General features: G+C 48.9%; 1 protein-coding gene across 2 annotated transcripts; it reads right to left on the bottom strand.

Moving 5' to 3' along the window:
* Positions 1–5956: 5956 nt before the first annotated feature.
* Positions 5957–24652, bottom strand: Trmt44 (tRNA methyltransferase 44 homolog). 2 transcript variants are annotated; one of them, XM_028758187.1, is made up of 11 exons: positions 24576–24652; positions 22575–22689; positions 21162–21381; positions 19497–19565; positions 18344–18451; positions 17632–17703; positions 15942–16048; positions 14681–14864; positions 13321–13756; positions 11382–11498; positions 5957–6819 (listed from the first exon to the last, which is right to left on the bottom strand). In XM_028758187.1, exons 2-11 carry the CDS (start codon positions 22619–22621, stop codon positions 6590–6592), a joined length of 1590 nt encoding a protein of 529 aa, XP_028614020.1. In that variant the 5' UTR covers positions 22622–22689; positions 24576–24652; the 3' UTR covers positions 5957–6589. The 2 variants fall into 2 exon arrangements, with proteins under 2 accessions (XP_028614020.1, XP_028614019.1); XM_028758186.1 differs by lacking the exon at positions 24576–24652 and adding an exon at positions 23042–23531.
* Between the last annotated feature and the right edge of the window lie 2681 nt (positions 24653–27333).

The following is a 27333-nucleotide window of genomic DNA, read 5'->3' as shown; positions in this document are numbered from 1 at the left end:
ATATCACTGTTCATCGTGGAAAGAAATTAGGATAGGAAATCAAACAGGGCAGGAACCTGGAGGCAGAAAATGAAGCAGAGCCTGAAGGGGTGGTATTTATTGTCATGCTTTCCATGGTTTGCTCAACTTGCTTTCTTACAGAATACAGGACCACCAGCCCAGGGATGGCACTACCTACAGTGGGCTGGGCTCTTCCCCATCAGTCACTACTTAGGTAAATGCCTTAAAGCCAGATCTCATGGAGGCATTTTTCTCAATTGAGATTCCTTTTTTCAGATAACTCTAGATTGTGTCAAGCCATCATAAAACTAGTCAGCACAATTGACCCCTTGTCAACTTGTCACACAAACACATCATTGTCAACCCATAACCTTTCCTTCCTTGTTCTTCCCCAAATCACACATTAATATCAACATTACAATATAAACATTCCAAAATTTAAAAGTCCTACAGTCTTTACAAATTCGAATACTTAAAAATTCAGCCTCTGCTGAGTAGGATAGATAGGAGATAGGAGTCTAGAATGGCTATTCTCTGTGAGGTTCCACCCAGTGGCTAACTCAAACCCACAGCCAAACAGTGGATGAAAGAGTTGGGGAAGGACTCCAAAGGGAATAGGAACTCCACAGAAGGACCAGCAGAGTCAACTAACTTTGGGACTCTCAGAGACCGAACTACGAACCAAAGAACATACATAGGATGGATCTAGGGCTTCCCATGTATATGTAGAAGATGTGCAGCTTGGTCTTCAAGTGGGTCCTAAATGACAGGAGTGGGGGCTATCCCAAGAATTGCTGCCTGTCTATGGAGTATGTTCTTCTAGCTGGGCTGCCTTGTCTGGCCTCTGCGGGAGAGGATGCATCTAGCACTGCAGAGACTTGATGTACCAGGGTGGGGGATACCCAGGGGGAGCCTTCGCCCTATCAGAGGAGAAGGGGAGGGGATGGGGGAAGGATCGCAGGAGGGGGTAATTGGAAGGGGGCAGCGATCGGGATATAAAGTGAATAAATAAAAATAAAAAAGTTCAGTCTCTTTAAAATCCAAAGTCTTTTAAAATTTGAAGCCTTTCATCTGTGAGTTCCTTTACTTTTTTACTTCAAGAGGGGAGAACCAGGACACATCACAACCAAAGCAAAGCAAAGCCAAACTCCAGTAGTACAAATAACTCAATGCCCAATGTCTGGGATTCACTCAAGCCTTTTGGGGTCCCCCAAAGGGCTTGAAAGGTCACTTCTCTGGCTCTGCTCTTTGAAACTGTTTGTCTTCTGGGATCTGGGCTCCGGTGGGTTCCGCTTTTCTGCTGCTGCTGTTCTTGGTGGTCATCCCATGGTACTGGCATCTCCAAACCTGCTGGGTTCTTCTGCTGTCAACTGGCTTGTTCTCCTGGGCTCTCTTCAGGGACTCCAACCCTGCCACACACTGCCAAGCTTCAGCTACTCTCCATGACTCCTGCATGCCTTCAAAACTAATTTGGGTATCTCTTACACTATGAAGTTCGGCTGCTGGTGTGAGGTATAACCATGGCTGCCTCTGGATTGTAGATTCTGTATATTGACTCTAAAGAGACACCTTCTAGAAGATTTCACCTCAAGGATACTAGTCTCTTCTTAATCACTGCTAATTTCTCAGCTCCAAATAACCACTGTCAACTGTCCCAGTAATACAAAGGTTTCATTTCAATGGTGCCAGTTTCTTGTTGAACACCACAGATTCTTCACACAGATATCCTGGGAGAGTCTTTATTTCCTTGTGGAACTTCACAAACCAGGCCTCCACTGTCTGCACTGATCTCAACATACTTATCTCCCAGTTTCCTACAGAACACCCATGAGCTCTCAACACTCATCGGCAAACAAGTCAGGACTGTCACAGCAATGCTACTACACTATTTCCTGGTACCAACTTGTCTTACAGTTTCTATTGCTGTGATGAAACACTATGACCAAGACAATTTGGGGAGTGAAGGGTTTATTTCAGTTTGCATTTTTCAGGTGACAGTCTATCACTGAGAGAAGTCAAGGCAGGAACTCAAGCAGGGCAGAAATCTCGAAGCAAGAACTGATGCAGAGGCCATGGACGGTGCTGCTTACTAGCTTGCTCCCCTGGTTCACTCAGCCTGCTTTCTTATAGAACCCAGGACCGCCAGCCCCAAGAGCACCACACACAATGGGCTGGGCCCTCCGCAATCAGGAAAATGCCTTACTGCCAGATCTTACGGAGACATTTTCTCAATTGCCGTTCCCTCCTTACAGATAATTTTAGCTTGTGTTGACATAAAACTATCCAGTACAGTTAGGAATATTGAAGACCTCATAGAAGGCAGCAAGAAGGAATACCGTGAGTTCTCCTCAGACAATCCAGAGAGGCGTCTCCCTACTCTGTAGCTGGAAATTTGTTCCTGCCTGGGGCACAGCCTCAACCTCCCCACCCCTGGGAATAGAAAAACAAGGCTGGCAACCCCCACTCAGATTCTTAGAGGTTCCTGCCAGTCAGGTCTGCTCCATGTCCTGTCCAGGCTGCACTTCCTCCTAGTTATGCTGAGTTATGAAGGCATAACTCAGTCACCAGTTAAGCCTGTCTGTGGACACAGACATGATCCCAGCCCTATTCCTAGAGAACAGCCTTTGGACTGTGACTGGGTTGATTCTAGTATCCGTCCAACTCTGTATGTAGGAGGAGAAGAGAGGGAGGGAGGGAATAGAAAGGATGGGGAGGAAATAGCTTCATAACTCAGTAGGAGGCTCCGGGTGGCTCTCTGGAGACTCCACCCCTCACATCCCTCCTTCTTGGGCTTTGCCTTGTTTGCTCTGGAGTGGCCCAGAGCAGAACAAATCACTGCCACATGACCCTGGATTTCTAGAGAGCCAAGTAGATGTCCCTTTTTGTTCTCTGCTCAATGGAGATGCTGCCTGGTTGACGGTTAGGGACTCCTAAGGGGTCAGGAAGGAAGGCCATAGTGCACTGTGGAAGCCAGTCTCACTCATGGAAGGTGCAGCTTGTCTCTGGCTCCCTACAGGCTCAATGCTGGAAGTATCACCAGAATGACTGCTGGTCCTGCAAGCTAGGGAAGGAGAAGCTGGTGTGTTGCAGGTCTATGGTTCTGCTGGGTCACAGGCTGATTCCTTGACTGGTTGACATATGAGCCATACTGTGGAAGCTCAACCCCAGGCCAGCAAATGCTGTGGTTCTTCCCAGCCTCCCTCTACAGGGGAGTCTCAGTGGGCTGGGCCAGTAAACAGATCCTATCCAACCAGGCTAGCACCTTCTCCATTTGGAGCTCCAACTGTTCCACTCATCCAGAAACTGGCTTGAGGTCTGCAGATGTGGGTCCATTGGAGCCTCTCTGTTGGAGGCCAGGAGCCAGGCCTACAGCCCTCCCCCACCCTGGCCTCTCTGCTCACGTGGCAGAAGTGCACACTCAGCACATTGGCAGAAATGCCCTGGCTGAGGGTATAGAAGGAACGGGCCAGAACCCTGGGATCTGGCAGAGCCCAGAATTCAAGTTGGCTCAGTGTGTGCTCTGAACACATCTTGCTTCTGCCTGGTGTGGCAATGGCTGGCTTGTACTTTGGTTTCCACTGACCTAGCCAGGGTACTAGCTAATGGGAACAGTCAGGTTCTGAGGAACCGTTTCATTCCTGCCGCTGAAGCCACCTCTGTGCCTGCAGTGGTGTTGGGGATGCTCTGAGAGCTTTGTAACCCCCTGCAGCTGTAGTCTCAAGCAGGCTCTGATTCACTTGAGCATCAGAGCACGTCTGCCCACCAGCTCTGGTGATGTAGGTTACTGTGTGGCCTTGAGTAAAGGACTTGCCATCTGTCCCCCAACTTGACATCAGGTAGAAGAGTAACTGAGGATACCATCTTTTGGGCAATCCAGGTGGCTCAGGATTAAGTCTGGAATGATTAAGAGTCTCAGGATTAAGAGCAGGCTTCCTACTTTCCTCTAAGGTCCAAGGTGTCTGAGCCTAAGACCCAGGTACACTGCTGGCTATCCAGGGCCTTTTTATTGTATATCTCTGAGGCCACAGTCCTTGATGCTAGAATGAGCTCTGCCCTCCTACCAAGTGTCAGGAGATGGTGTCCTGCTCCATGAGAACTATCTGTGCCAGCATAAAGAGAGTGCCAGCCTGTGTCTGAAACCGAGTAACTTCAGGGGCTCTCAGGCTCTAGGGTACACTCCCTGCTCCTCCAGTTCTTAAGGGGCTCTCAGGATACCTGGCTTGTGGCCATCACTCACTTCTGCCTCTGGTCTGGTGGCTTCTTCCTGTGTCCGTATTCAGCTCCAGGGACACTGTCACTTCATTAGGATGTGCACCCTTATCCCCACACAGGCCGACTTATGAAGTCTTTATTTCCAAACCAGGCTGATTGAAGTTCTGGCATGTGAGCTTTAGGGGCATGGGTGTGTGTGTGTGTGTGTGTGTGTGTGTGTGTTATGATTCTCAGGGGCATGGGTGTGTGTGTGTTATGATTCTCACTTGGGAGTAAGGTGGAGTCAAATGGTAATGAAACTGACCGAATGTGCACTGTTCCCCAAAGCTTGTGTCTGACATTTGGTCATGCTGCTTGGGAGGCAAGTCTGGACATGGGGTGTAGCTGACAAAAAGGGGTCACAATCCTTACTCACTGGTGCTTGTGTTTGACCAGCCTGTTCTGAGTGCAGGCAGGGCCCATGGTCTGCTTCCCATCAGGAGAAATCAGCAAAAGTGACAGGGCACCTGTGTGATGTGACACAGGTGGGAACTGGCTTGCTGCTGTTGCCAGCTGGCCTGTGAAAAGACACAAGAGCACGGACACAGCTCCTTCCCCAGTCTAGTCTCTACTGAGACCTCAGCCCTAGGCTATATCTTGGAGCAGCCAGGACAGACCTGGGCATAAAGGCCTGGCAAAATTACACTTGTCCTACCTCGTGGCTCTAAGCCTCCAGGTCCACTGCCATTTGCTGCAAATCAAAAGAAAGCAAACAATCGCCCAAAGCAGAGAAGATGCCCACGGCCTTACCTTGTAAGCACTCAGGAACTCAGCACCTCTCACCACCAGCACTGAGCTCTAACTGTGGGGGCCACAAACATTTAAAGACTCAGAAACCAAATGGACCAAGGAGGCCATGCTCTAGACAAACCTCACGCTTATGAACAAGTGCATTTGCAAGCGGAGCTGGTCTGGGATGGGTGCTCACCAGCCAGCCATCATGGCAGTGTGCGTTAGCTGTCCTTCAGCTCTGAGCTCAGTTTCTCCTCGGATCCTGTCACTGGCACGGTAGAACACTGGCTTAACAGTCTAGCAATGCAGCAGACAGACAGGTATGGCCACCTCCCCCATGAGCACTTCCTTAGGCCTGCTCACACTCACGCAGGGGCCCTGGGGAGGGCGTGAGCCAATGAAGGAGCAAGCCCACAGCTCATCTTGAGTGTGCTTCTGTGATGTCTTCTCCCAGAGCAACCCAGGCTTCAGCAGGAGCCTTTGTGAACTAGAAAAGGTAGGAACCTAAGACTGTTGTCCCACCTCTTGGTCTAGCTGTCTTAACATGGGGCCCCAGAAAAAAATCAGAAAGTCAGATCCCAACACCTCTGGGAACCTTACCTAACTAAATTCTTGGGATCCATTAGATTTCCAGGCACCTACAGGGCCTGAGACCAAACGCTGCCTTTCAGACAAGAAGCCAGGCTGGGCAAGAGCTCTACAGCTTCTAGGCCCCTAGGGACATGGGAGAAAAGGCAATTACAGGCAGGGCCAATGAGGACAGAGACTGCTTCTCTTTGAGTTCCTGAGACACATAATCTAGTCCTACAAGAGTGTTGGTAGTACCGCCTGGGGGCAGACTTCCATCACCGCTATGGGAGCTGGGGCTACTAAAGTGTCAAGGGAAGAGGTGGGAGCAAGCTGTCAGTTCTCACCAGCTGGGCCTGAGACCCCATGATGGCTGCTCTGCCCAGGATGCTATAGAGGCCTTGGCTCTTCAGAATAAATGGCTTTATTCTCACCACTCAGGTGACACCAGGTTGGTCACCAGAAATACTTCTACCACGTGAGGTTTCAGAGACTGGTTCCCAGGACATTCAGTTGAGATGTTGTGAGTGCTTCTTTTTGTGTAAGACTGAAAACAAATTTAAACGGAAATAATTTTTTCTGAAAGGAAAAACCATCCAATACTTCTGGGGAGTAGGTTCTAAAGAGAAGGATAAGGCAGAGGGAGGCAAAGCTCACTTTGAGTCATGCCTCGAACACTAGGTAGCTGTGGATGACTCTGGAAGCTGTTCTCTGTAGGACTCTGATAACAACCTCAAAAAGCCCTGTGGCTCTGTCTGCAGGGATCCTATGACCAGCCTGAGGAGAGCTCCTTGGCAGAGGAGACCTGGGGTACACAGTCGTGTCTGCAGAGGCTGACATGGTGGCTCTGGCATCAGAGCAGTCCAAATAGGGCCGAGCAGGCTCCACAGCCTGCAGACACATGCCAGTGACTGACAGTGGCTACGCACACCAACAGGTCATGCTGAAGCCGACCCAGCCCCAACGTGAAGTCATCAGGACAACGGAAACAGGCAGCAGAGTCACTGAACTGACAGCTAGAGAACACTGAAGAGGTGACTCAGGGAGCCTGCCTCTGCTTCTTCAAGGTCTGAGACAGGCGCAGTTCTCCGGGCCCATGGGCAAAGGGGCATCGGGCAGCAGGCAGTACGCAGCCATCAGGATGGTGAGTGAAGAACCAGCAGATTCGAGTCTTGAACACATCTGCAGACAGGCTCCGCTTGGCTTCTGGAGGCTTTTCCCTCTGCAGCTCCCGCCGCCAGTCACGGATGTGAACTCGCCCATTCAGAACTGAGGTTTAGAACAAAAAGACAAAACCTAAGACTTTAGCTTAACTGTCATTAGTATACAGGGATGGACAAACGCCACCTTGTGGAGAGAGTCCTGCCAGGGAGTACAGGGTCAAGGTGAGGGCCTCAGCTATAAGTCCTGCCTCAGACGACCTGGATGCACAGTGTATAGTAGTCAGGAGATGGTCAGAGTGGCCTGCTGTCCTTTGCCACTTCATTTTGAGGAGCCAACAGCTCCGTGTGAAACTCAGCCAAAGCAACCAAATCTTTTGGTCCCCCCCGCCCCAGTCCTGTAAAACTACCTGTAGCCAGGGTGGCTGGAGGAATAAAAGTGCCTCATTGAGGAAGTCTGGCTCACTGACTTCCAGGGTTGAACGAGTGTGTATGAGTGAATGCAGCTTCCTGTCAGCTCTGGAATCCCCTGTGCTATGGCCCCAGAGCATGGCTGCTGCCAGAAGTAAATATTTCCCTTGGAAACCTGAGCAGTAAGTCCTGAGAGGACCCTATGGCACAGGACACAGGGAGGGTTTCGTCTGCAGGGATGGCTTGAAGCCCCCAGAGAAGTGATACCACATGCAACCACCTCCTTTGGGCTGAAGTTTGTCTTTCCTGAACTAAGCCCAGGTTAGGGTCACTTCAGGACACTTTCAAAGAAGTTTCCCAAAGCAGAGCCTCCCACCACAGCAAAGGAGTGTCACTGTGGGCCCAGAACTCTCTGAACTGTGCTCAGAGGAGCCTCGAGGGCGTCTTCCAGAAGCACTAGGATATTTGTCTGTAAGTGGCCAGACATCCCGTCCCCACTGGAAGTTCTGACATGTTTAAACAATCTGAGGTCAACAGTGGACTTGAAGCCTGCCCTCAATGTTGGCTTGGGCCTTCCCTATGGACATGGTGGCCAGCAGGAGAAACCTCCCTGGATGCTTATGAACTACTAGCATGCCTAGCCACCCGTTGGGGTACTATTTGTAAGGGTCACGTGGTCAGGCCCAGTCAGTAAGTATAAAGACCAAAAGGGAGCACTAACAGAAGCCTGGAGAGGGAGTAGCCAGGCATCGTGTATGCACAGGGTGCTAATGTCCCCATTTTATACCAGGATGTCACTCCGGAAAGATGGTGTCAGGTACCAAGAGGGGTGGCCCTCCAGGGCACATGCCATCTATCCAAGTCAGACCACCAACAGCTCTCCTCTGGAAAATGTGTGTTTAAAATGGAATCACAGGAACACATTTGTTTCCTTTCCAACCCCCAACTCATGCCTCCTGCTGGATTGCAAAGAAGCAAGGAAGGCTCCACTCAGCAGCTATTCCACAACAGCCTCTCACTTGCATATGCTGAGAACCAGGGAACAGAAAGAGCACCAAGGTGCTCTGTCTTCAGGAGTACCAGCACTAGGGTTTTTCCTGGCCTGGATTGTCAAACTCACTGGTGACCATGGGTAAGTTACCAATTCCTCTAAGCTATGTCCAACTCCTGTAAATGAGGTGGCCACTTCACCAGCAGACAGGAAGAAATAACCAAACCTTATGAAGGGCCCTGGAAGGGGTGGAGCCAAGACAGGGTCAGTTCTGATATTGTGGACACTGTGCACGTGACCTGACCTTAAACCATCTGAAAGCTTTCTCAGGAGCATACATGTCTCCAGATCAGTCCGAGCCACATTAGTTTAAAACAAAACAAAACACAACACCAGCCAGAGATAAGCTCCAGCTTCAGCACATATTTTCTGCATGACTGCAAAGACAATGTTCACGTGGCGCTGGATCCCTAGCCTTCTACTCAGAAATGATTTAAAAAATAACTGCCCCCCACAGTGAACTGCACAGAAAAGTGGTTAACCCCATACATGCATATTCACACTATACAGGAGAGATCATTCTTCATAAAGTCAAAGAAAATGGGAGGCCCTTTAGGCTGTAGTATTTTAACTGACTAAAGCTTTCTAAGTAAGCACAAATGCTGGGCACTGGGCCATTCATCTGGATGTCTGGTTGTGGGGCTCTTGATTTCAGCAATGCCTCCAGGAGGGTGTCAGACCATTCCTGTACCATCCACAGCAGCATTCACCCAAGTGAGGGCCAGTTAGCTTGACAGAATCATATCTAACTTCTCAAAGATAACTGGACCACCCAAGGGCAGCTGTGTAGACTCACCACCATGACCTCACATGAGAGAGTGCCTGACACACGTGTTCCCATGCGTACACACAGGCAACGAGTACAGACATGTACCTGGCACCCATGCTCTCATGTACATGGGAGAGCACACATCTGTGCTCAAGTATATGAGGCAGCACACACCTTGTCTTTCACGATGACATGGAAGAGGAACATGGGATCCTCTCATCCGTAGGTGTGAGGTCTGTGAGGGGAGATTAGGACAACTTTTCCAACTGTGTCCCTCCACAAGGCCCCATTTCCTACCATCATCAGTCAGAGGCTCTTCGTGGATTAAGGCTGACCCCAACCTGTCTCTAAGTCCCAGGCTGTTAGGATGAGGTGCACTACGCTGAGGTGGCTCTCAGCTTAAGGTGGTACACCACATGAGGAACCAGTGCTGAGCTGAGAGCAGCTCATACCATCACCTAGATCCATGGAGCTAGAACACTGTAGTCTGAGAGACTTGATAGGGACCTTGGGCCGATGTGCCACAGGTCCTAGAAGCAGAAACACAGTAGCCAGGCTGCTCCTTCCCAGGCCACTTGGGTATCAACCGTCTGTGCTAGTCATAGAAGCCACAGTTCTCTGGGCACTGCAGCAGCCTGGTACCAACCCAGACCACCACCCCACTGACTAAACCTCTCCTGGACCTCCTCACTTCCAGGTTCCTCTCCTGGACTTCTTCAGTTCTCAGACTAGTCTCCTCTTAGACTTCCTCACTTCCTGGACTTCCCTCCTTCTGGTCCTGACTAGAGCGTCACCACCTAAGAAAAGCCTTTCCAAGTAACTGAGCCTGAGTGGATGCCTGTAGTGAAGGCATAATGGTAAAGCAAGACAATGCCTGCCATGAGAATGACATATGGGGAAGTACTTGGGGTGAATGCACTCCAGGTGGGGTGTGCTGGCTAGTTTTATGTCAACCTAACATAAGCTATAGTCATCTGAGAGGAAGCAACTTCAACTGAGAAAATGCCTCTAGAAGACTGGGCTGCAGGCAAACCTGTAAGGCATTTTCTTAACTAGTAACTGATGTAGGTAGAACCATCCCTGGGTTGGTGGTCCTAGATTCTACAAGAAAGCAGGCTGAGCAAGCCATGTAGAGCAAGGCAGTAAGCAGCACCCTTTCCATAGACTTTGCATCAACTACTGCCTACAGGTTCTCACTGGTTTGGGTTCCTATATTGGCTTTCCTAAATAGACTGTGATATGTAAGCCAAATACATTCTTTCATCCCTGTGATGGTTTGATTGGTCCAGGAAGTGACACTATTAGGAGGTGTGGTCTAGTTGGAGTAAGTGTGATCTTGTTGAAGGAAGTGTGTCATTGTGGGTGTGAGCTTTAAGACCCTTGTCCTAGCTTCCTGGAAGCCAGTCTTCTTCTAGTAGCCTTCAGATGAAGATGTAGAACTCTCAGCCCCTCTTGCACCATGCCTGCCTGGATGCTGCCATGCTCCCACCTTGATAATACTGGACTGGACCTCTAAACTTGTAAGCCAGCCCCAATTAAATGTCATCTTTATAAGAGTTGCCTTGGTCATGTTGTCTGTTCACAACAGTAAAACCCTAACTAAGACACTCCCCAAGTTGTTTTTGGTAATGGTGTTTATCACAGCAATAGTGACCATAACTAAGACACGGGGCACACTTTTAGGAGAGACACACACCCCGTGAAGTGGGAGTGGCTGTGGAGAGAGCTGGTAAGAGGACTTGGCTCCTGAAGCTCTTCTCACCTTGTGTTATTTCTACACACTCATGAATTCACAGTGCCTGCTGTCTCTACACTTCAGGCCTCTGGGTAGTCACTGTCATACTCCACTCTCCATCCTCAGACTAAGCACTCCTGCAGGACAGGGACAGAGACGCAACCCACAAAGAATGGGCCCTTTTATCTCTGGAGGTATGGAATCCAGTGTTGAATATATCAAGCAGAGACTAGAAGACTCCTGTCTCCAACTTAACTGATGGGCTCTACAGCTCCATGTGCTTCTTGCTGAAGGTAGCAGAGGTGAATCAGTGTCCTGTGGTGACACAAGATGCAGCCAGCAGGCTTCGCAACTAACCACCTCCCCTGTGTGAAGAACAGGCATCACAGAAGCAATGGGAGTTTAGGGGCATTTCCTAGACAGGAGCTGTCTGGACCAAGGCACAGGGAGTCTGAGTAGAGGCTGGAGTGTGTCTAGAGGGAAGGGTAGCTATGGCCTCACCGGTGCTATGATACAAGCTGGTAGTGACCTGGATAGACACAGGGATGCCATACTGTCCACCTGGTTCTTTTGAACATCTAGGATGTCCCGAGTATCACAACCTCTCCATGGGGGACAGAAAGCAAGTGCTACAGGATGCACAGGGAGGAACCTGCTCTGGGGACAAGCAGGAAGGACAGTGTACGGCAACCTCAGAGATTTTACCTTCAAACACCTGATGGCTATTCCTGAGCAGGGTCTGTAGGCCTCCACATTCCCGCTTCAGCCGCTGTAGCGTCTCTGAGTTTAGTTCTGCAGCCACTTCTGCCAAGGAAAGGCTCCCTGTGGAAAAGCAGGTTTCCACAAATAGCCCAGATTACAAGCCTATAACCATCAGAGACCATTGGGTCCTGAAGATGAAGCCAATTCTGAAGCTTCAGGCATGCTTCAGCTGCAGGACCCCATGAGTGCAGTTTACTGAATCAATATCACACAACCACAGGTCATGTGGGTGGCAGTCACCCAGCCACAGTACCAGCATGCAGGACAAGCTTCCACTGTGCAGGCTGAGCATCAAGTCTGTCTATCAACACCTGGTGGGTGGCCCAGCCCCCCATGAGTTATGGCTCACAGCTGAGGGGGCAGGACCAACAGGCAAGCTTCTAGTTGTGTCTCTTGGCCAAGCTGTCAGAACTTTGCAGGACACTGCCCATGTGAGCCAGGCATACAGGTGGGGGTGGAATGGGAGGTGAGACACAGAACTGCAGATGTCACAGGGAGGTCTCTCCCATTCACAATGCTGCCCAAGACCCTGCTCAGACATGAAAACACTCTGACCAGACACCCAGTGACAATGAAGTCTATTCCAATTAAGATGACAATGGGTCTCCATGGGTGCATTTGCCAAGGATCTCACCTTGCAGTGCACCTGTGCCTTCTAGAGCTGGAGGCTAAAGACAGCCCAGCCCCCACAGTCTTCTTACTTAAGCAGCAGCAGCACTGCCTGACCCAGATTGGAGGGCCTCCTTCTCGGTGTCCAGCAATGGCTACTGAGGGAGATACTCAGGCCTCCAGCAGGCAGCATGGGGAGAGGCCATGGGTAGCCTCAGAGGACCAGGCTCTTCTTCCTCATACCCCCAGGGGTACCTGAGAGACTCTAACAAACCCAGGTCTCCAGATACCCATCAGGGAAGGTATGGTACCCAGAACTCCTACTGGTAGCAGGCAAGATGAGACCCAGCCCCTAGAGCCATCTCTGGACATAGGTTTGAAGGAGGGCCCATCGTGATCATGGCTTTCTATCCCAGCCACAGGCCAACAGCCCCCCAATTCCCATCACTTCCTCTGCTAAACCATGAATCCTATTGCACAGCACACTCAGGAACTTCTGGACCCTGCTGCCATCCCAGTGCTGCCCTCTGTTCTTCCAGCCTTGGTGGGAAACCTTGCCTGCCTCCCTCTGCAAAGACCCCATATTAGCATCTACAGAGTGCTGAGTCTTTAAGTTACATGGCCACCTGAGCCAAGACCACTCTGGCCAGCTCTGAAGGGAAACATACAAGGTCCTGCCATGTCGTATGTGGGGAATGAGGATAAAAGGAAGAAACCTGGAGCCAGCAGTCACAGATGAGGATGTGGTAAGGAGAAGTGTTGCCACTCTGCTTTAAGTTATGCTGGGGGCCATCTGCACCTATGCGGGGCGAGAACTAGGCAATATTCTCAGCTTCAGGTGTAACCCTGGTTCTGGTCAGCAGATGGCCCCATACCACCTCCTGGTGGTCACAGGTGGAAGGGGTGTAGCTGAATGCTCTTACAGCCTTTGCATGTAACAGCAACCCTACTTTGCCTGTTTTCTCTCTGATGTACAGGTTCCAGCCAATGAACAATCAAGTGATACTATCTCTCCCATGACAACAGTCTTGTATTTAGGAATTGCAGTGAATGAAAATAATGAATTCATGTTCACAGGAGTGGGATTTTTTTATACTCAGTGACCAGTCTGTCTGTATCATTTCTAAGGATCAAACACAAGCAGCCCTGGCTTCTGCTGTCCTCTCCTGAATGGCAACCTGGACAGCTGCTCACTCCCACCCTCTGAGTGTGCTGAGCTACAGAAGATGCAGAGATCACAACGGCCAGTGAGCCTGCCTCAGTGGGGACCTACCTCCTCCATTCCAGGTCTTCAGATTCCCGGCTTCAGAGTTCTCCGTGTTGAACTTCTTTCTGTCTAACAACAAGTTTGCCACCTGTAAAACCACTTGGTCAATGAAGTCTCGAGGGAGGGCAGCACAATTCCTCACACGCTCGGCCTTTTCTCTGGGGCAGAACCCAGGCACCCAGAGTCCTGTGGCTGGGGCTCCTGCTCCTTGCTCAGCAGCCAGGCCCTCCAGCATGCACTCAGCCCCAGCATCAAAGGTCCTGTGACTGTCCTGGTGACCAACATCGTGAGCAGCAGTCTGGGGTGCAGAAGGAGCATGTTCCTCACCAGGTGGGCTCTGTGGAAGGACGCCCTGTCTGCTGTGCAGGTATCGTGTTCTCTGCCCATCCATCCAGACCTCTGCAGAAGGCAGGTATGTTCTGGATTTCCCAATGAGGCAGACCTGTGTTTGAAGAGACATTGAATTTCAACATTCCTGGAGCATTCTTGTGCTAAAGTACAAATTATACCAAAGTTTTAGAAATTTGTCACGAGAAGAAAGAAATCCTTAGTTTAAGCCTTTTGGTTGTATTAGGGATGGAATCCAAAGCCTAGTACATGTTGGGAAACATTACCCTCTGAAGAATACCCTTAGCCCCAAACCCTTTATTCTTTTGAACAGATACCAAAGAAATGATTTAGTAATAACAATAACAATAAAAAGCTAGTGAGGAACGTGGGTGCAGGTGTAAGGAAGGTGCAAATTAGCTCAGGGTTCTAAATGTTGCATCTGGATGGTCCTTACTGGAGCTGCTCTGGATCCAGGGATGACACAGCTTACCTTTAAAGGTTTCTGGGGCTCTGTGAGAGAGTGAGCTGTGTGTTAAACTGCTAGCATGACATTCAGTACAATGCAGGTGCCAATGCATCTAGGGAACTTCCTCTACACTTTGCCTCTGATCATTAACTGAAGTTGGAGTGCACACCAGCAAAGGGAGCCAGTGGAGTTCTGCTAAGGCCACCTAGCCCTACCACGTGCTCTGGATTTGGAACTGAGCAGCGTCTGAGCAGGTGTTTGGTCCCCACCTGCTGGGTGTCTGCCCAGCACTTACTAGGCGCCATGCATACCATCCAACTGTAACAATGGGTCAGAGACTGCAGGACCTTCCTTGGTTATTAATGACAAGCGGTAGAACTGCAGCTGTGAAACACAAGTCTCTGCCACCCCAGAATGAACCTTAGCCTGCTGGGAGGAGCAAGACTTGCTGACATAGACATCATTTGGGGGGAAAGCCGCCAGTTTGAGGATGGGCCCTGAAGGACTTCTAAAGGAGCTCCAGGCAGAGCACACAGAGCTCCCCGGCCCTATACCTGCCCTGGCACATACCCGCTTGGTAGAAGGAATCCTGAGGCAGTCCTCCTGCACGTGGAAGCCACAGGAGAGCCCCACCTCCAGCACGAAGTCCAGGTACTCCCGGTACTGTGTCTTCCTGCTCTGCCGCCGCTGGTATCGTCCCACAAAGTCAAAAAAACAGCAGGGCAGGACAAAGAACCGACAGGTGTAGGAAGACCTGGAGAAGAAAGAAACCCAGAAAATCTTCAGAAGCCCAGCCAGACCCAGGCAGACAGGCTCACCATAGCGTGCACAAGCAGCATGCGGCTGAGCTTCTTGGCTGTTCCTGGCAACTCTTACTTCTATTAATGAGTGCAATTTTTGTTTCGTTTTTAGGTTTTTTTGGTTTTTGTTTTTTTTGAGACAGGGTTTCTCTGTGTAGCCCTGACTGTCCTGGAACTCAATCTGTAGACCAGGCTGACCTCGAACTCAAAAATACACCTGCCTCTGCCTCCCAAGTGCTAGGATTAAAGGCATGCACCACCACTGCCCGGCTTGTTTTTTTTTTTGAGACAAGGTTTCACATGGCTAAGCCTGGAGGCGCGCTATTTATCCCTGACTTCCTTGCCTCTACCTTCAGTGTGCTAGGGTAAAAGGCATAGCCATCATATTGGGATTCTTTCCCAAGAATCTATCAAAACTATGCAGCACATCATATTTTTCAATAAAATATATATTGAATTAATAAAAGATAATTTTCCTGTAGTTACTCTGGCCCACTGTGACTTTAGCTCTCTTGAGCTGGAACTTCAGGTAGGAATCAGAAACCAGGACAGATGCAGCTGGAGTGGAGCTAGAAGCATGACCAACTCAGAGCTCTGGTGTGGGGGGGAGGACCAAGAGAAGACTAAAGGAAGCATGGCTGAAGGCACAGCACAGGCAGTGCCTCAGGCTACTCAGAGTGCTCTGTAAGGTGCAGACTGCTGTAAAGAACTGTCTAAGGAAAGATTTTCCCCGGAAGCCAAACCCTCCAAAATCAGAAGAACATTTTTTTAAAAAGCACACATCTTTCAACATGGGTTAAAAATGCCATAGAGATGATACAGTTGGGATCAATGTTGGCTAACAGAACATAGGAGGAGACATGTGTGTGGTTTAGGTTTTCTAATCGGCACAGCTGCAAAAGAAAGCAGGTAGACTTAAACGTGTTCAGTACATATGCTGCTGTCATTTCAACACTCCTGAGTTACCATGTCAACGCCGCAGCAGCTGGGGTGCTATCAGGAAGACACAGCCACCCACCTCTCCTCCTCACCTGGCTGCAATGACAGGGATCCAGGGGGTGAGCTCATCAGAATGGTTACCAATCAGCCAATCAACACCAGGGAACAGGGTTGTGTCACTCGGAGTGATGGAACCTTCCTTAAGAATGTCACACAAGTTGAAGCAGTCAGACCATGTACCAGAAGCTCTGGGCCATGACCCATGGCCACAGTCCACCTACCACATGACCCTCCCAGGCCTCCTCTGTGCCCAGCTCATATTTCTAGACAGAGCTATTAGAGAAATCCCACTACTGCAGCTGGAAATAAACTATGAACATACAATAAACAACAGTAGACAACTTCCATCAAACCCTCAGGGCCACAGGCTCAGGCAGAAAGTATACCACAACACAGTTGGCTTCTACCTCACACACTCAATGCTAGCACTGAGACTAGATGGGGTTCCCAAGTCAGGTGACTCATGGAAGGGGCTGAGGCAGGTGCTAAAGATCCCCAATGAACAACTCAAACCTCTATACAATTCCTGAAAGCCCTTCACACCAATCGGGGATTCCTATAGTCAGGACTGTGTGGTGGTTTCAACATGTCCATGGGAAGTGGCACTATTAGGAAGGGTGGCCTTGTTGGAGTAGGTGTGGCCATGTTGGAAGAAGTACATCACTGTGGGGTTGGCTTTGAGGTTCTATGTTCAAGCTCCACCCACTGTGGCAGTGCGCCTCCTCCCGGCTGCCTGTGGAAGAGTCTCCTTCTGGGTGCCTTTAGATCAAGATGTAGAACTCTCAATTCCTTCTCCAACACCATGCCTGCCAGCATGCTGCTATGTTTCCCACCATGATAATAATAAACTAAACCTCTAAACCTGTAAGCCAGCCCCAATTAAATGTTTGCCTTTATAAGAGTTGCCTTGGTCGTGGTGTCTCTTCACAGCAATAAAACCTTAAGACATACTGGGACAGTTTAAAGTTCCTATCAAGCAGAGGGCAAGCCCAAGGGACATAGTAACGCTGACATCTGCCAAATAACTCCTGTTGATTGTCAGTCTTACACTCAGCACATCCACCTGCAGGGCTTGCTATATACCTGCCAGATTACCAACAGTCCTCAAACTGGAGACTAAAATTTCTTTCTTTTTGTAGACAAGGTCTTACAATTTAGTATCAACTGGACTGGACTTGCTCATGTAGAATAGGCTGGCCTAGAAGAGATCTTGCTGCCTCTGCCTCCCAAGAGCTGAGATTAAAGGCATATGCCACCACACCTAGCCCTAAAAAATTTCTCAATTTTCTTCCTCTTTTTTAAAGGTAAAGGTCTCATGAAACCCAGGTTGGCCTTGAACTAAGCTGATCCTTCTGCCTCCACCTCCCAAGTATCAGTATTACAGGAGTTCACCAGGTTGCTTGGCTAAACTTCCTGTAACGTGAATCTACAAGCAATTATGAACCCCTGGGAAAACAACCATGAATGCAGAAGGAAAAGTAAGAAAAAAAAAAGTAAGGAAAAGCTCTCTGCCCCTCAAGCCTGTCATATTATCCCAATTTGAAAAAGAGATGAGACGACAGAAAATGTAACAGTCTCTAAAACTGTACTTTCTGCTGCAGACAGAGCGATAATGGCTGTGGGCAGCAGCGTATGGGACAGTCGGGGCTAAATCCAGAAGTGCTCCTGTCAACAGCTGACTCTAGGGGACAATTCTTGCTAGATCAGGGAGGGGGGCGGTACCTCCAGCTGAGTTGGGGGTCCATACATGTCCCAGATTTTTCTTCTTCGGACATCAATCCCTCTGCCTGGATGCTGAAATGAGAAGTTTTGAGATTATGGGTTAAGTTTAGGCCACTACAGCTAAGTCAGCAAAACTAACAAACCTGTAGGCACTGCACTGCCACATACAAAGGGCAGGTGTTCTTGGTAAAGCTGCACCCACATGGCTGGTGGGAACCTGCACTCCACCAGCCATCACCATAGACCTTCAAAAGGGACCTGAGTAGCCTGTGTCCTAAGAACACATCCAGGGCCAGCGCTCAGGGGACATGGCGGGGAAGGCAAGTGTGTTATCAGCCCTATCAAGGTCCCTGCACCTTGACTACAACCTTACTCCTCCCTAACTGGGGCAGAGCTAAGGACCTTCCTATCACCCTGTACTCAGCCCCAAGCCTTCTCAGGGATGCCACTGCAAATGCCCTTGTAGACACAGGAAAGCTCAGCTTCCCAGGCTCTGAGCTAGGCTGCAGCATCAAGAAATGTTGTTGGAGCTAGGTGTAGCTGAATACAGTAGGTCTCTGTGAATTTGAGGCTAACCTGGATTATATAGCACTAGTCAAGTTACACACTAAAATATTGCCTTAAAACAATTACAAACAAAAATAAGAAACATGGGGGCCCCATTTGCCCAACCCAGAGAAACCTTAAGCAAAGGCAACAGAGCTATGCTCACCCCCTCGTTGCTCAAGATGTGGACCAGAAGGCCATTTCCACATCCTAAGTCCACGAAAGACTGCTTGGTGGTGACTCCCTTCTCAGCCCTTTCCTCTTCCCATAGGATCTGAGGAAAGAGACACAGTAAAGCCAACTCACACGCTGACTCATCCTATTCCAGAACAATCCTAGCAGGGTAAAGGCACACACCCATGAACCCAGCTCCTTGGGAAGATAAGGCAGAAGAACTGTAGCTCAAGGCTTGCCCAGAAGACATGGTGGGATCCTGTCTCAGTTGGTGATGAACGGCTCAGTGGCAGAGCACTTGTCTGGCGTGTGTAAGGCCCTGGAGTCCAGCCCAAGGATTATAAAGAAAAAAAAAAAAGAAAGGAAAGACCCAAATGCTAATGCCACTGGGGGATGGGACCTGGGGGTGGAGTAACGTCTTCCAAGACCCCAGGGCTCCCAGGAAGGTGACACAAATGAGCTGCATACATGGGGTCTTTGGCCCCAGGGACACTAGCCCCCCCCCCACACACACACACTGTTTGCCCTGATATTGTACTCATTTAGGACTGAGGTACAGCTTAGTGGTACCCATGGTAGATTAAGGCCAGCACAAATGGAAACCCTGATTTCCATGCACTAGAAAAAGGGCATCTACATCCAGTGGTCATCTCTAGGCACCAGCATGCTAAGATAACTCAGGGTTTCTTCATACTTTCTCCTCATCCTGTAACTTCTACATACCTTGACAACCAAAATAACCATGGTTTCTCAACTAAGAGAACTACAAGTTAAAGGGAAACAAACGAGGAGGCTCTAGTTTAAACACTGTACAGATAAGAAAATCAAAAGTGCTGAGTTTGGTTCTCAGCACACAAGTCAGGCAGCCGACCACTACTGCCTGTAAGTCCAGCCCCAGGGGAATCTGACACCTCATTATGTCTCTATGGGCAACTGCATGCACACACACACACACACACAGACACAGACACAGACACAGACACACACACACACACACACACACACACAAATAAAAAGCAGGATGTGGAACCATTTCACAGCAGGGCAAAGCACAAGTCCTGACTTGGTGAATGCTCCACCCCCAACTAGTAGCATCTTCCAGAGGCAAGCTCCACACACACCGTGAACACTGCAAGGATTCTTACCAGCAGGTATGTAGCGATGGCCACGTCTTCATAGACAAACTTTTCAGGATCTGTTACTTCAGGCCAAACCTAAATGTTTTCAGAGAATATGTAAATAGCTGTGAAATCAACAACTTAAAGTATCGCTAAACAGCCTAGGTCAAACTAACCACACAATGAATAAGGGCACTTTCATTTCAAAGGCAAGCTCAGTTGATTTCTTGCAATAAGCCCTTTACACAAAAAGTTATTACACTGCTTGTTAAGGACAGATTGTATCCTGCACAAAGTGATCCAAAGCATCAACAATATAGTTGAAGATGTTAGTCACAGAAAAAAAAGCCAGCTTATCTGGATAGAAATAATGACTAATGAAACCAGGGAGAAGGGTAGGGTTAGGGAGGTGCCTCAGTGGGTAGAGTGCTGAGTTCAAATCCTCAGTACCCACATAAAAAGCCATGTATGGTCACGAGGGGTCCTGTAGTCCCAGCCCTGGGTCAGTAGAAATAGGAGGATCACTGGGGCTTGCTGACTGCCAGCCTAGCTCCCAGTCCAGTGTAAAACCCTCATGATGGAGCAGGCCACAACTCTGCATGTGCATGCATGGGTGCATGTACCCTTACACACATACTCACACAAGCATTCAGATGAAGCAATAGTGAGAGTGGTACAGATGGCCACAGACTGGGACTCACAAGACTGAGCTAAGTGCACAGGGCCAGGTTCTGATGATGACAGGCAGGACAGTTAGACACCCTGAGAGCCAGCCATCTACACAGTGACAGGTACAGGGAATGATGCAATGCATAAACCACGTCCTGGGAACAGTTTAAAAGCTGAAAACCAGGAGTACCTCCTTAAAGGTATTTAGAATTCCAGGGAGACAGAAGACCCTCTCAGGGCCAGGTCTTCAGGACAAGGGAACTCAGCTGTTGTATCTCTATAATGAATCTCTGAGGCTCCAGGCCTGTGCCTTTGGCTACTTTGCCTTACACTGCAAGGACTAACTCTAAATTCATGTTGTCATGAAGTACACTGCTTTTTTAGAGTGATTGTCTTAGAGATACCTTTAAGTTAATGAGGCTAGGGCTGGAGAGGCAGCTCAATGAGAGCTTACTGCTCTTGCAAAGAACCTGAGTTTGGTTCTCAGCACACAAGTCAGGCAGCCGACCACTACTGCCTGTAAGTCCAGCCCCAGGGGAATCTGACACCTCATTATGTCTCTATGGGCAACTGCATGCACACACACACACACACACACACAGAGACACACACACACACACAAATAAAAAATTAAAATAATTTCGTTTAAACTAGCCAGACCCACGTGGTGGCATATGCATGCATTCCCTAGCACTTGGAGGATGAGGCAGAAGGACCAGGAGTTTCAGGCTAATGTGGGCTACATAGAGACCTTGTCTCAAAAAACAAAATGAAATTTAAGCAAAATGTAAACTTTATAATACAGTAAACTAACACAATGTTTATTGATTTTTTTAGATTAAGATTCCCCTTTTGAATTCTTGAAAAATGCAAAAAAGTTTACTTCTGGTTTTAAAAATGTACTCAAACATGCGCTTGGTTTACATAGCTGTACCCATAGTTGGATCTTGGTGTGGTTCCCTGGCAGGCACTGGTCATATCACTTATTAAATGAGGGGAATGTGGAGACGCCTCTAGCATTACCTTTACCATGTCTCTGTACTTCTCTTTGAGCTCCTGGTACATCCTGCTATACCGCAGGATGGACACCAGGGAAAGTGTGCTTTTAAACTCGCTCTTCCTGTTCTCCACCGCCCACCTGGCCAGCTTGGCCAGCAGTTCTTCTCCGAGCCAGGCAGGCTTAGGATAGACAACACCATCTGAATGCCACCTCTCTGGACAGAAAATTAAAACAGATATGAACCTTCAAAAATAAGAGAAATACCAATGAGAGGTGCTGGCTTCAATTCTTATTCCTAAATCACATGTTGATTTCCCAGAAGGGAGCAGTAACTACAACACTCTTTCTCTCAGTGTGTGTATGTGCGTGTATGTGCATGTTGTTGTTGTTGTTGCTGGTATCAAACCCAGGACCTAGCTAGGCACAAAATGGGCAGGTGTTCTACTACTGAATGACAAACCTGTACTTTATAAGAAGGAGACTAAACTATGACAGATTACGCCACCCACTAGACCAAGATACACAAACAGCAGCGTGATAATGGGATTAGAGTTCATGTGAGTTTGGTCTAGATTTAAAAGTCCCCCAAAGGCTCCTGTGGTGAAGGCTCAGTCCCCAATTCAGCTGAGTTCAAAGGTGGGGCCTTTGGGAGGTGAATGGACCATGACAGGACCAACCTCATCAACAGGCTAACTCACAGACACACTCGGCTTAAGGGATATTGGGGGTGGTGGGAACTCAGAGGGTGAGTGAGGCTCTGTTGGGGAAAGTAGGGAGGTGGGGTGGAGGTGGGCTCTTAAGGGCTGAATCTGTCCATGGCCCCTCTTGATTTCTGGCTGCCTTGAGTGACAGGCTCATGCTCCTACTTCCTCACTATAGACCCCCAAACCAACAGGGCAGTGACCACAAACTAAAACCTGAGACCCTTTTAAAATTATATATATACCTCTCTCTCTCTCTCTCTCTCTCTCTCTCTCTCTCTCTCTCTCTGTGCGTGTGTGTGTGTGTGTGTAAAAGACAGAGGATGGCTCAAAGAACATGTGGGTTCTAGGGATCAAACTCAGCTTGTAAGATCTGAAGCAAGCGCCTTTATGCACAGAGATATCTCACTGGTCCTCAACCATCCTTAATTTGACTCCCTTGGAGATTTTACAACAGAAAGTTGACTAACAGAGTATCCCAGCTAGTTGCTGTAGACCCCTAATGGCATATAGAATGTAGAGATGGAGGACTCTGGCTACTAGCTACATTGTGATCCCCAACCCAGGACCAGCACCAGGAACCAGCAGGGTGGTGACTATAGCATACATCTAAGATCAGCCAGCCAACACAAGGCCTCAGCTTCTCTGTACCCCAGAACCTTCCAGTTGTCTGCAGATAGAACGTCCATGATGGGCATCACATAGTGGTGCAACAGAGCAGTATCCAGCTCTTACCATTCTCCTTCGCTGTGGTGGAGACGGAGCTGATACACGTTGCTCATTTTAACCTCCAAATTCCCCTCATTATCTTCTTCCAAGGGCAAAAAGGTGACACTCCCACTGGAGACATCTGAGGGGAAAAGACAAGGCCATAGTCGCTCTAAACAGATCCCTTGGAAGTTAGAACTGAGCAGCAATGGACAGAAGAGTGATGCTTTCCAATCCTTGGTGGCTGTCCAGAGCTGGGGAGAAGGGCTCTACACTTTGGACATACCATAGCCAGCACTTAGAACATACAAGGCCAGAGCTGGGCAGAAGGTGGTGTCACGCTCCTTTAATCCCAGCACTTGGGAGGCTGAGGCAGGTGTATCTGTGAGTTCGAGGCCAGCCTGCTCTACATAGCGAATTGCAGGCCATATAAAGCCCCGTCTCAAAAAGCGAAAGCTTTTCAGTCTGTTTGCGCTCTTCCCTCTTTTTCCTACCTTGCACCACCAGTTCTTTCTTAGGCTCTGTAAGGGGGGAGTGCGGGCTCGCTTTCGGGATGACGGTTCTGAGAAGCAGGTCGAGCTCCTGCGTGGCTTCAGGCTGAGAACCCAACGAGGGGCCATGGAGGAAGACCAGCATTTCCGGATTGGTGTGGACGAGGCTTTGGGAGACTCGGTCCCATAGCGAGTCCAGGTCAGCTGCGGGAGCGGTGCCTTCGAGGCCCGTACTAAGTCCCAATTCTGGCTCTCCTTTGGGAGAATCCTGTCCGGGTTCCCTCTCCAGCCCGTGTCCCTGTCCCTGCCGCGGTCCACACTCCGGCTGGGCGCAGGGCCGCAGAGTTCTCCCGCGGGCTTCTACGCGGGCGCCGCACAGCCTCTTGTTGGCCACCTGTGGCTTCTCAAGCCACACGGTCACGGCGGCCCAGAAGCCTGCAGGTAGCAGAGCATCAGGGTCGCTTAGCCGCACTGTACGCAGCTCCTCCATGTCTGCGCGCTCGGCGCGTTGGGATGACGCGACCCGGAAGCGCATTGACTCACGGGAGTTAGAACCAGAAACCGGAAGGCCCTCCCTCTGTTTTGTTCGCTGGGAGGTAGCCTCCGGCGAGGCGCTGGTGGAGGATGGGAGGGCGGAGCAGAGTGTAAGCTGCCGCAGATACAGTCTCCTGGGATCCTCCAAGACTGAACCGACGGCTTCTCCTCCGCTTGCATTCTTGCGTGAAAATAAGAGTTCCCAAGCGGTAAATCCGTCTCACGCCCCTCAAATGAAGTTTTGCCCCATAGTTTCTACCTCGCCCACGGCAAAGCAGACGAGTTATTGAGCAAATAAGACTTAACTGATGCTTTCAGTAGAAAGCCACACTTATGTGGAGGATTCTACAAAGCTGGCTGACTACAACTTCATGATTGTGAAGAATTGGAATGTGGACCCAAAGCCAGCATTACCTTGGTCAATTGTTTAGCTCCTTCATAGCCATGCACTGCTCACCTCTGTGTCTGACTCCAAATTCTTTACTGGAATATATATTTGACTGAAATATATTAACTTGGCAGAACATTACCTCCTGGCAACCCAAAAGATAAGGCTGTCATCAGAAAACATAAGAAACCTATAGCAGAGACGTTCTTACTTTGCTACCTGAGGTCCCCAACAAAGTATTTGTTAGATCCTTTGGAATGTACAAACTATTAGCTTTCACCAACATGAAGGCTAAGAATATCACCAGCAATTTCCCTTTTTTGTTCTACCCCATCTACCTGATGGTACTCATTCGTGTATTTTTAAAATACTTTATGGATTCCGTTACTATTTTTTAAAAAATCATGAAACTGTCACCATGTATGAACATAGTATTTTAACCATAGTCAAATCTGTCTCCAGACTGCCTCCTCATTTCCTTTAAGGTAAAAGCTGTGTTTTTGTATGACCACATTCAACAGCATGACTCTGCTCTGTGTTCCAAAGAGCCAAACCCTCATCCCTTGACCTCACCTCCCAATCTATTGGCAACATCCATGTAGGCCAAAGTTTCACCTTGTAATCCTGGGTTTCACTAGGCCCTTAGGGAGGCAGGCAGATCCAGGGACACTTTACAGCAGCTAAACGACAACTGTGGCTGCTTGCCGCTGAAGTAACAGGAACTGCAGGAGGGACAGAGTGTAGCAGTGGAAGCAACAGAGGGGTGGCGGGAGCTGGTCGTGGGTGGTGACAGAGAATGATGATAGCAGCTGCAACATCAATGAGGACAGCATGAGAAGCAGCAAAACAGAGCTGTAGCAACAGCCATGGCAGTGGTCATAGCAGGAGAGGCAGCCAAAAACTTAGAGGCCAGCCAGAGCAGAAACCATACAGCAGGAATAGAGAGAGTGTGTGTGTGGAGAGTTGAGATTGAAGGACAGAAAGCTGTGAAGAGCTTGAAGGATTTCAGAGAGCGGTCGGGACTTAAGAGCCAAGGGACTCAGACACCCCACATCCAGGAACTGTTAACACTCGTGCAGTATAAGGCTGTGGAATTCTGACACTCTAGCCCTGTAGAAGAACTGACACACTTGACATTGTAGGACTAAGGATACCATAACCTTAAACTTACACAAATGTAACACTAGAGGGCGCAGACGACTGCTGCTTACGTTGCGTGCTCCCAAGAACTCATGGTTAGCATAAGCTAAGGGATAGAAAAGCCATCAAAACCAGAGAGCCCTTGAAGAGCTTCCTTTTGCCTCTAGCCAGTTAGAGGAAAGGACCTCGGCCTGCTGAATGGTAATACTAACCGACTGGGAGGTGTTTAGTGGTGCTATAGTTGGCAAAGATCAATGTTAGCTGTAGATGTTTGTGGGGACTGAGGGCACAGGGCTAAACAGACCCTGTATCTGAGAAGCAGCTGAAAAGGCTAACCAATGAGTCAGTATCCATGGAGCCTGGAAAGCAAAGCTTGTGTGTGTGTGTGTGTGGGGGGGAGGCGGTGGTGCTAAGTCAGAGAAGCTTAGTGACTCACTGTGGCACCTCCAATTTCAAACGTGTGGCGAGAGCTCAATGACATGTGACTTAAAGAGAGTTGATTTGTGCCTTTTCCCAAAAGTTGGACTCCAGAAGACCTGACTATCCAAGTCCAAAGGTCTCAGAACCCAACAAAATAGTTCACAGGCCACTGTAGCTTTCACAGTGGGGAAAACAAGCAAGCACACATATTTGTTGTCATTGCCAGGAGGAAAGGACAAAGTTTTCCACAGGGTATGAATGTTTACAGGAAAGACTTTGCTGGCTTGGGGCTGGTGGCATAAAGCTGGATATCACTCCTCATTTTAGTTGCTATTAGAATATAAAGTGCTTATTTGTTACTTGGGGGATGGGTTTGTCTATTTGTTGTTAAGTCAGGGTCTTTCTGTTCCAAAGTTTCCTGGGCCCTGGAAGCCATAACAGGCCATGTTACCAAGACCTAGACATCCTATCACATTTACCAAAACAAATTAGGAGACCAAGATTGGTAGATGCTCAAGTCAGGGCTTGGGAAAATGGGCAGAGACTATGTAATTTATTCCTTACAGCACAGCAAGGCGTGGTGCTGGCACTGAGATCCATGGGCAGAGTAAACAGACCTATCTAGCTCAGTGGGATAGTTTCCCCACAAGAAACCTGCATAATCTTCTGCCAGGACACCAGCCCACATCAGACTGGAGGTGCCACGGTGAGTCACTAGCTTCTCTGTCTCTGCACACACACCCCTACACATGCACAACTTTCTCTGTCTCTGCACACACACCCCTACACACACACAATTTTGCTTTCCAGGCTCCATGGATACTGACTTGTTGGATGTTTCTTTTTCTTCCTCAGGCAATGCCTTCTGGCTTTCCAAATATAGCTCCAAACCTAAGCCTACAGGTTTCTCGGGTCTCTTTCATACCCTTGTGACATGCATCAGTAAAATATTAATTAAAAGATGGTGTGGTGAAACACCTAGAATCCCCAGTTCACACTTTTTTTTTGAGACAGGATCTCCCTGTGTAGCTCCAACTGGCTTGAAACTCACTCCATAGACCAGGCTGGCCTCAAACTCAGAGATCAGTCTGCCTCTGTCTCCTGAATGCTGGGCTTAAAGGCCCAGCTGGGCACCGTTTTTTCTATTGTCCAACAGACAAATTAGAGGGCACAATGTCTCTTTTGAATATCTTCACTCCTAGAGGGCATGGTGAAATGGCTTAGCTGTTAAGAACACAACTAATGGGAGCTAGTGGTGTATTCCTTTAATCTTATCTCTGGGGAAGCAGAGGCAGGCAGATCTCCAAGTTTTAGGCCAGCCTGGTTTATAGAGTGAGTTCCAGGACAGCTAGGGCTACACAGAGAAAATATGTTTTGTAAAAGAAAACAAACAAAAAAATACCCCCACAAAAAGAAAGAACCTTTGATGCTCAATCATGTGAACTGGGGCTCAGAGTCCAGCGTCAAGATCTAGCAGCTTCCAAACACCAGTCATTGGCTCCAAGGGATTGGATGCCCCCTTCTGTCTTCAGTGTGTGCTTGCACTTATGTACGTGTGCATGCTCATAGACACACACACACACACACACACACACACACACACACACACAGAGAGAGAGAGAGAGAGAGAGAGAGAGAGAGAGAGAGAGAGAGAGAAACACACATATTTGAATGAAATATTCACTCCTCCCAGGCTAAGTGCATTTCTACACACGGAGGAGGTAGTGATCCTCCAGACTCTTCCTCCTGAGTGCTGGGATTACACATGTGACACCACACCATCTTTTAGTTCCTATTTCACTAAAACATGTCA

Source organism: Grammomys surdaster, unplaced genomic scaffold, assembly GCF_004785775.1.
Source record: "Grammomys surdaster isolate TR1022 unplaced genomic scaffold, NIH_TR_1.0 126187, whole genome shotgun sequence".
NCBI lineage: Eukaryota > Metazoa > Chordata > Mammalia > Rodentia > Muridae > Grammomys > Grammomys surdaster.
Note: the sequence above shows the minus strand (reverse complement) of the source record. Positions and strands in the feature narration are given on the sequence as shown.

Excerpts from the sequence above, each read along its gene's own strand:
- Trmt44 (XM_028758186.1), bottom strand. The coding sequence starts at position 23,528 with ATGGAGGAGCTGCGTACAGTGCGGCTAAGCGACCCTGATGCTCTGCTA. Across the intron at positions 22,690-23,041 it reads GAAAGAACTGGTGGTGCAAG|ATGTCTCCAGTGGGAGTGTC; the intron begins GTAGGAAAAAGA and ends TTTTCCCCTCAG. Across the intron at positions 13,757-14,680 it reads GGATTCCTTCTACCAAGCGG|GTCTGCCTCATTGGGAAATC; the intron begins GTATGTGCCAGG and ends CTTCAAACACAG.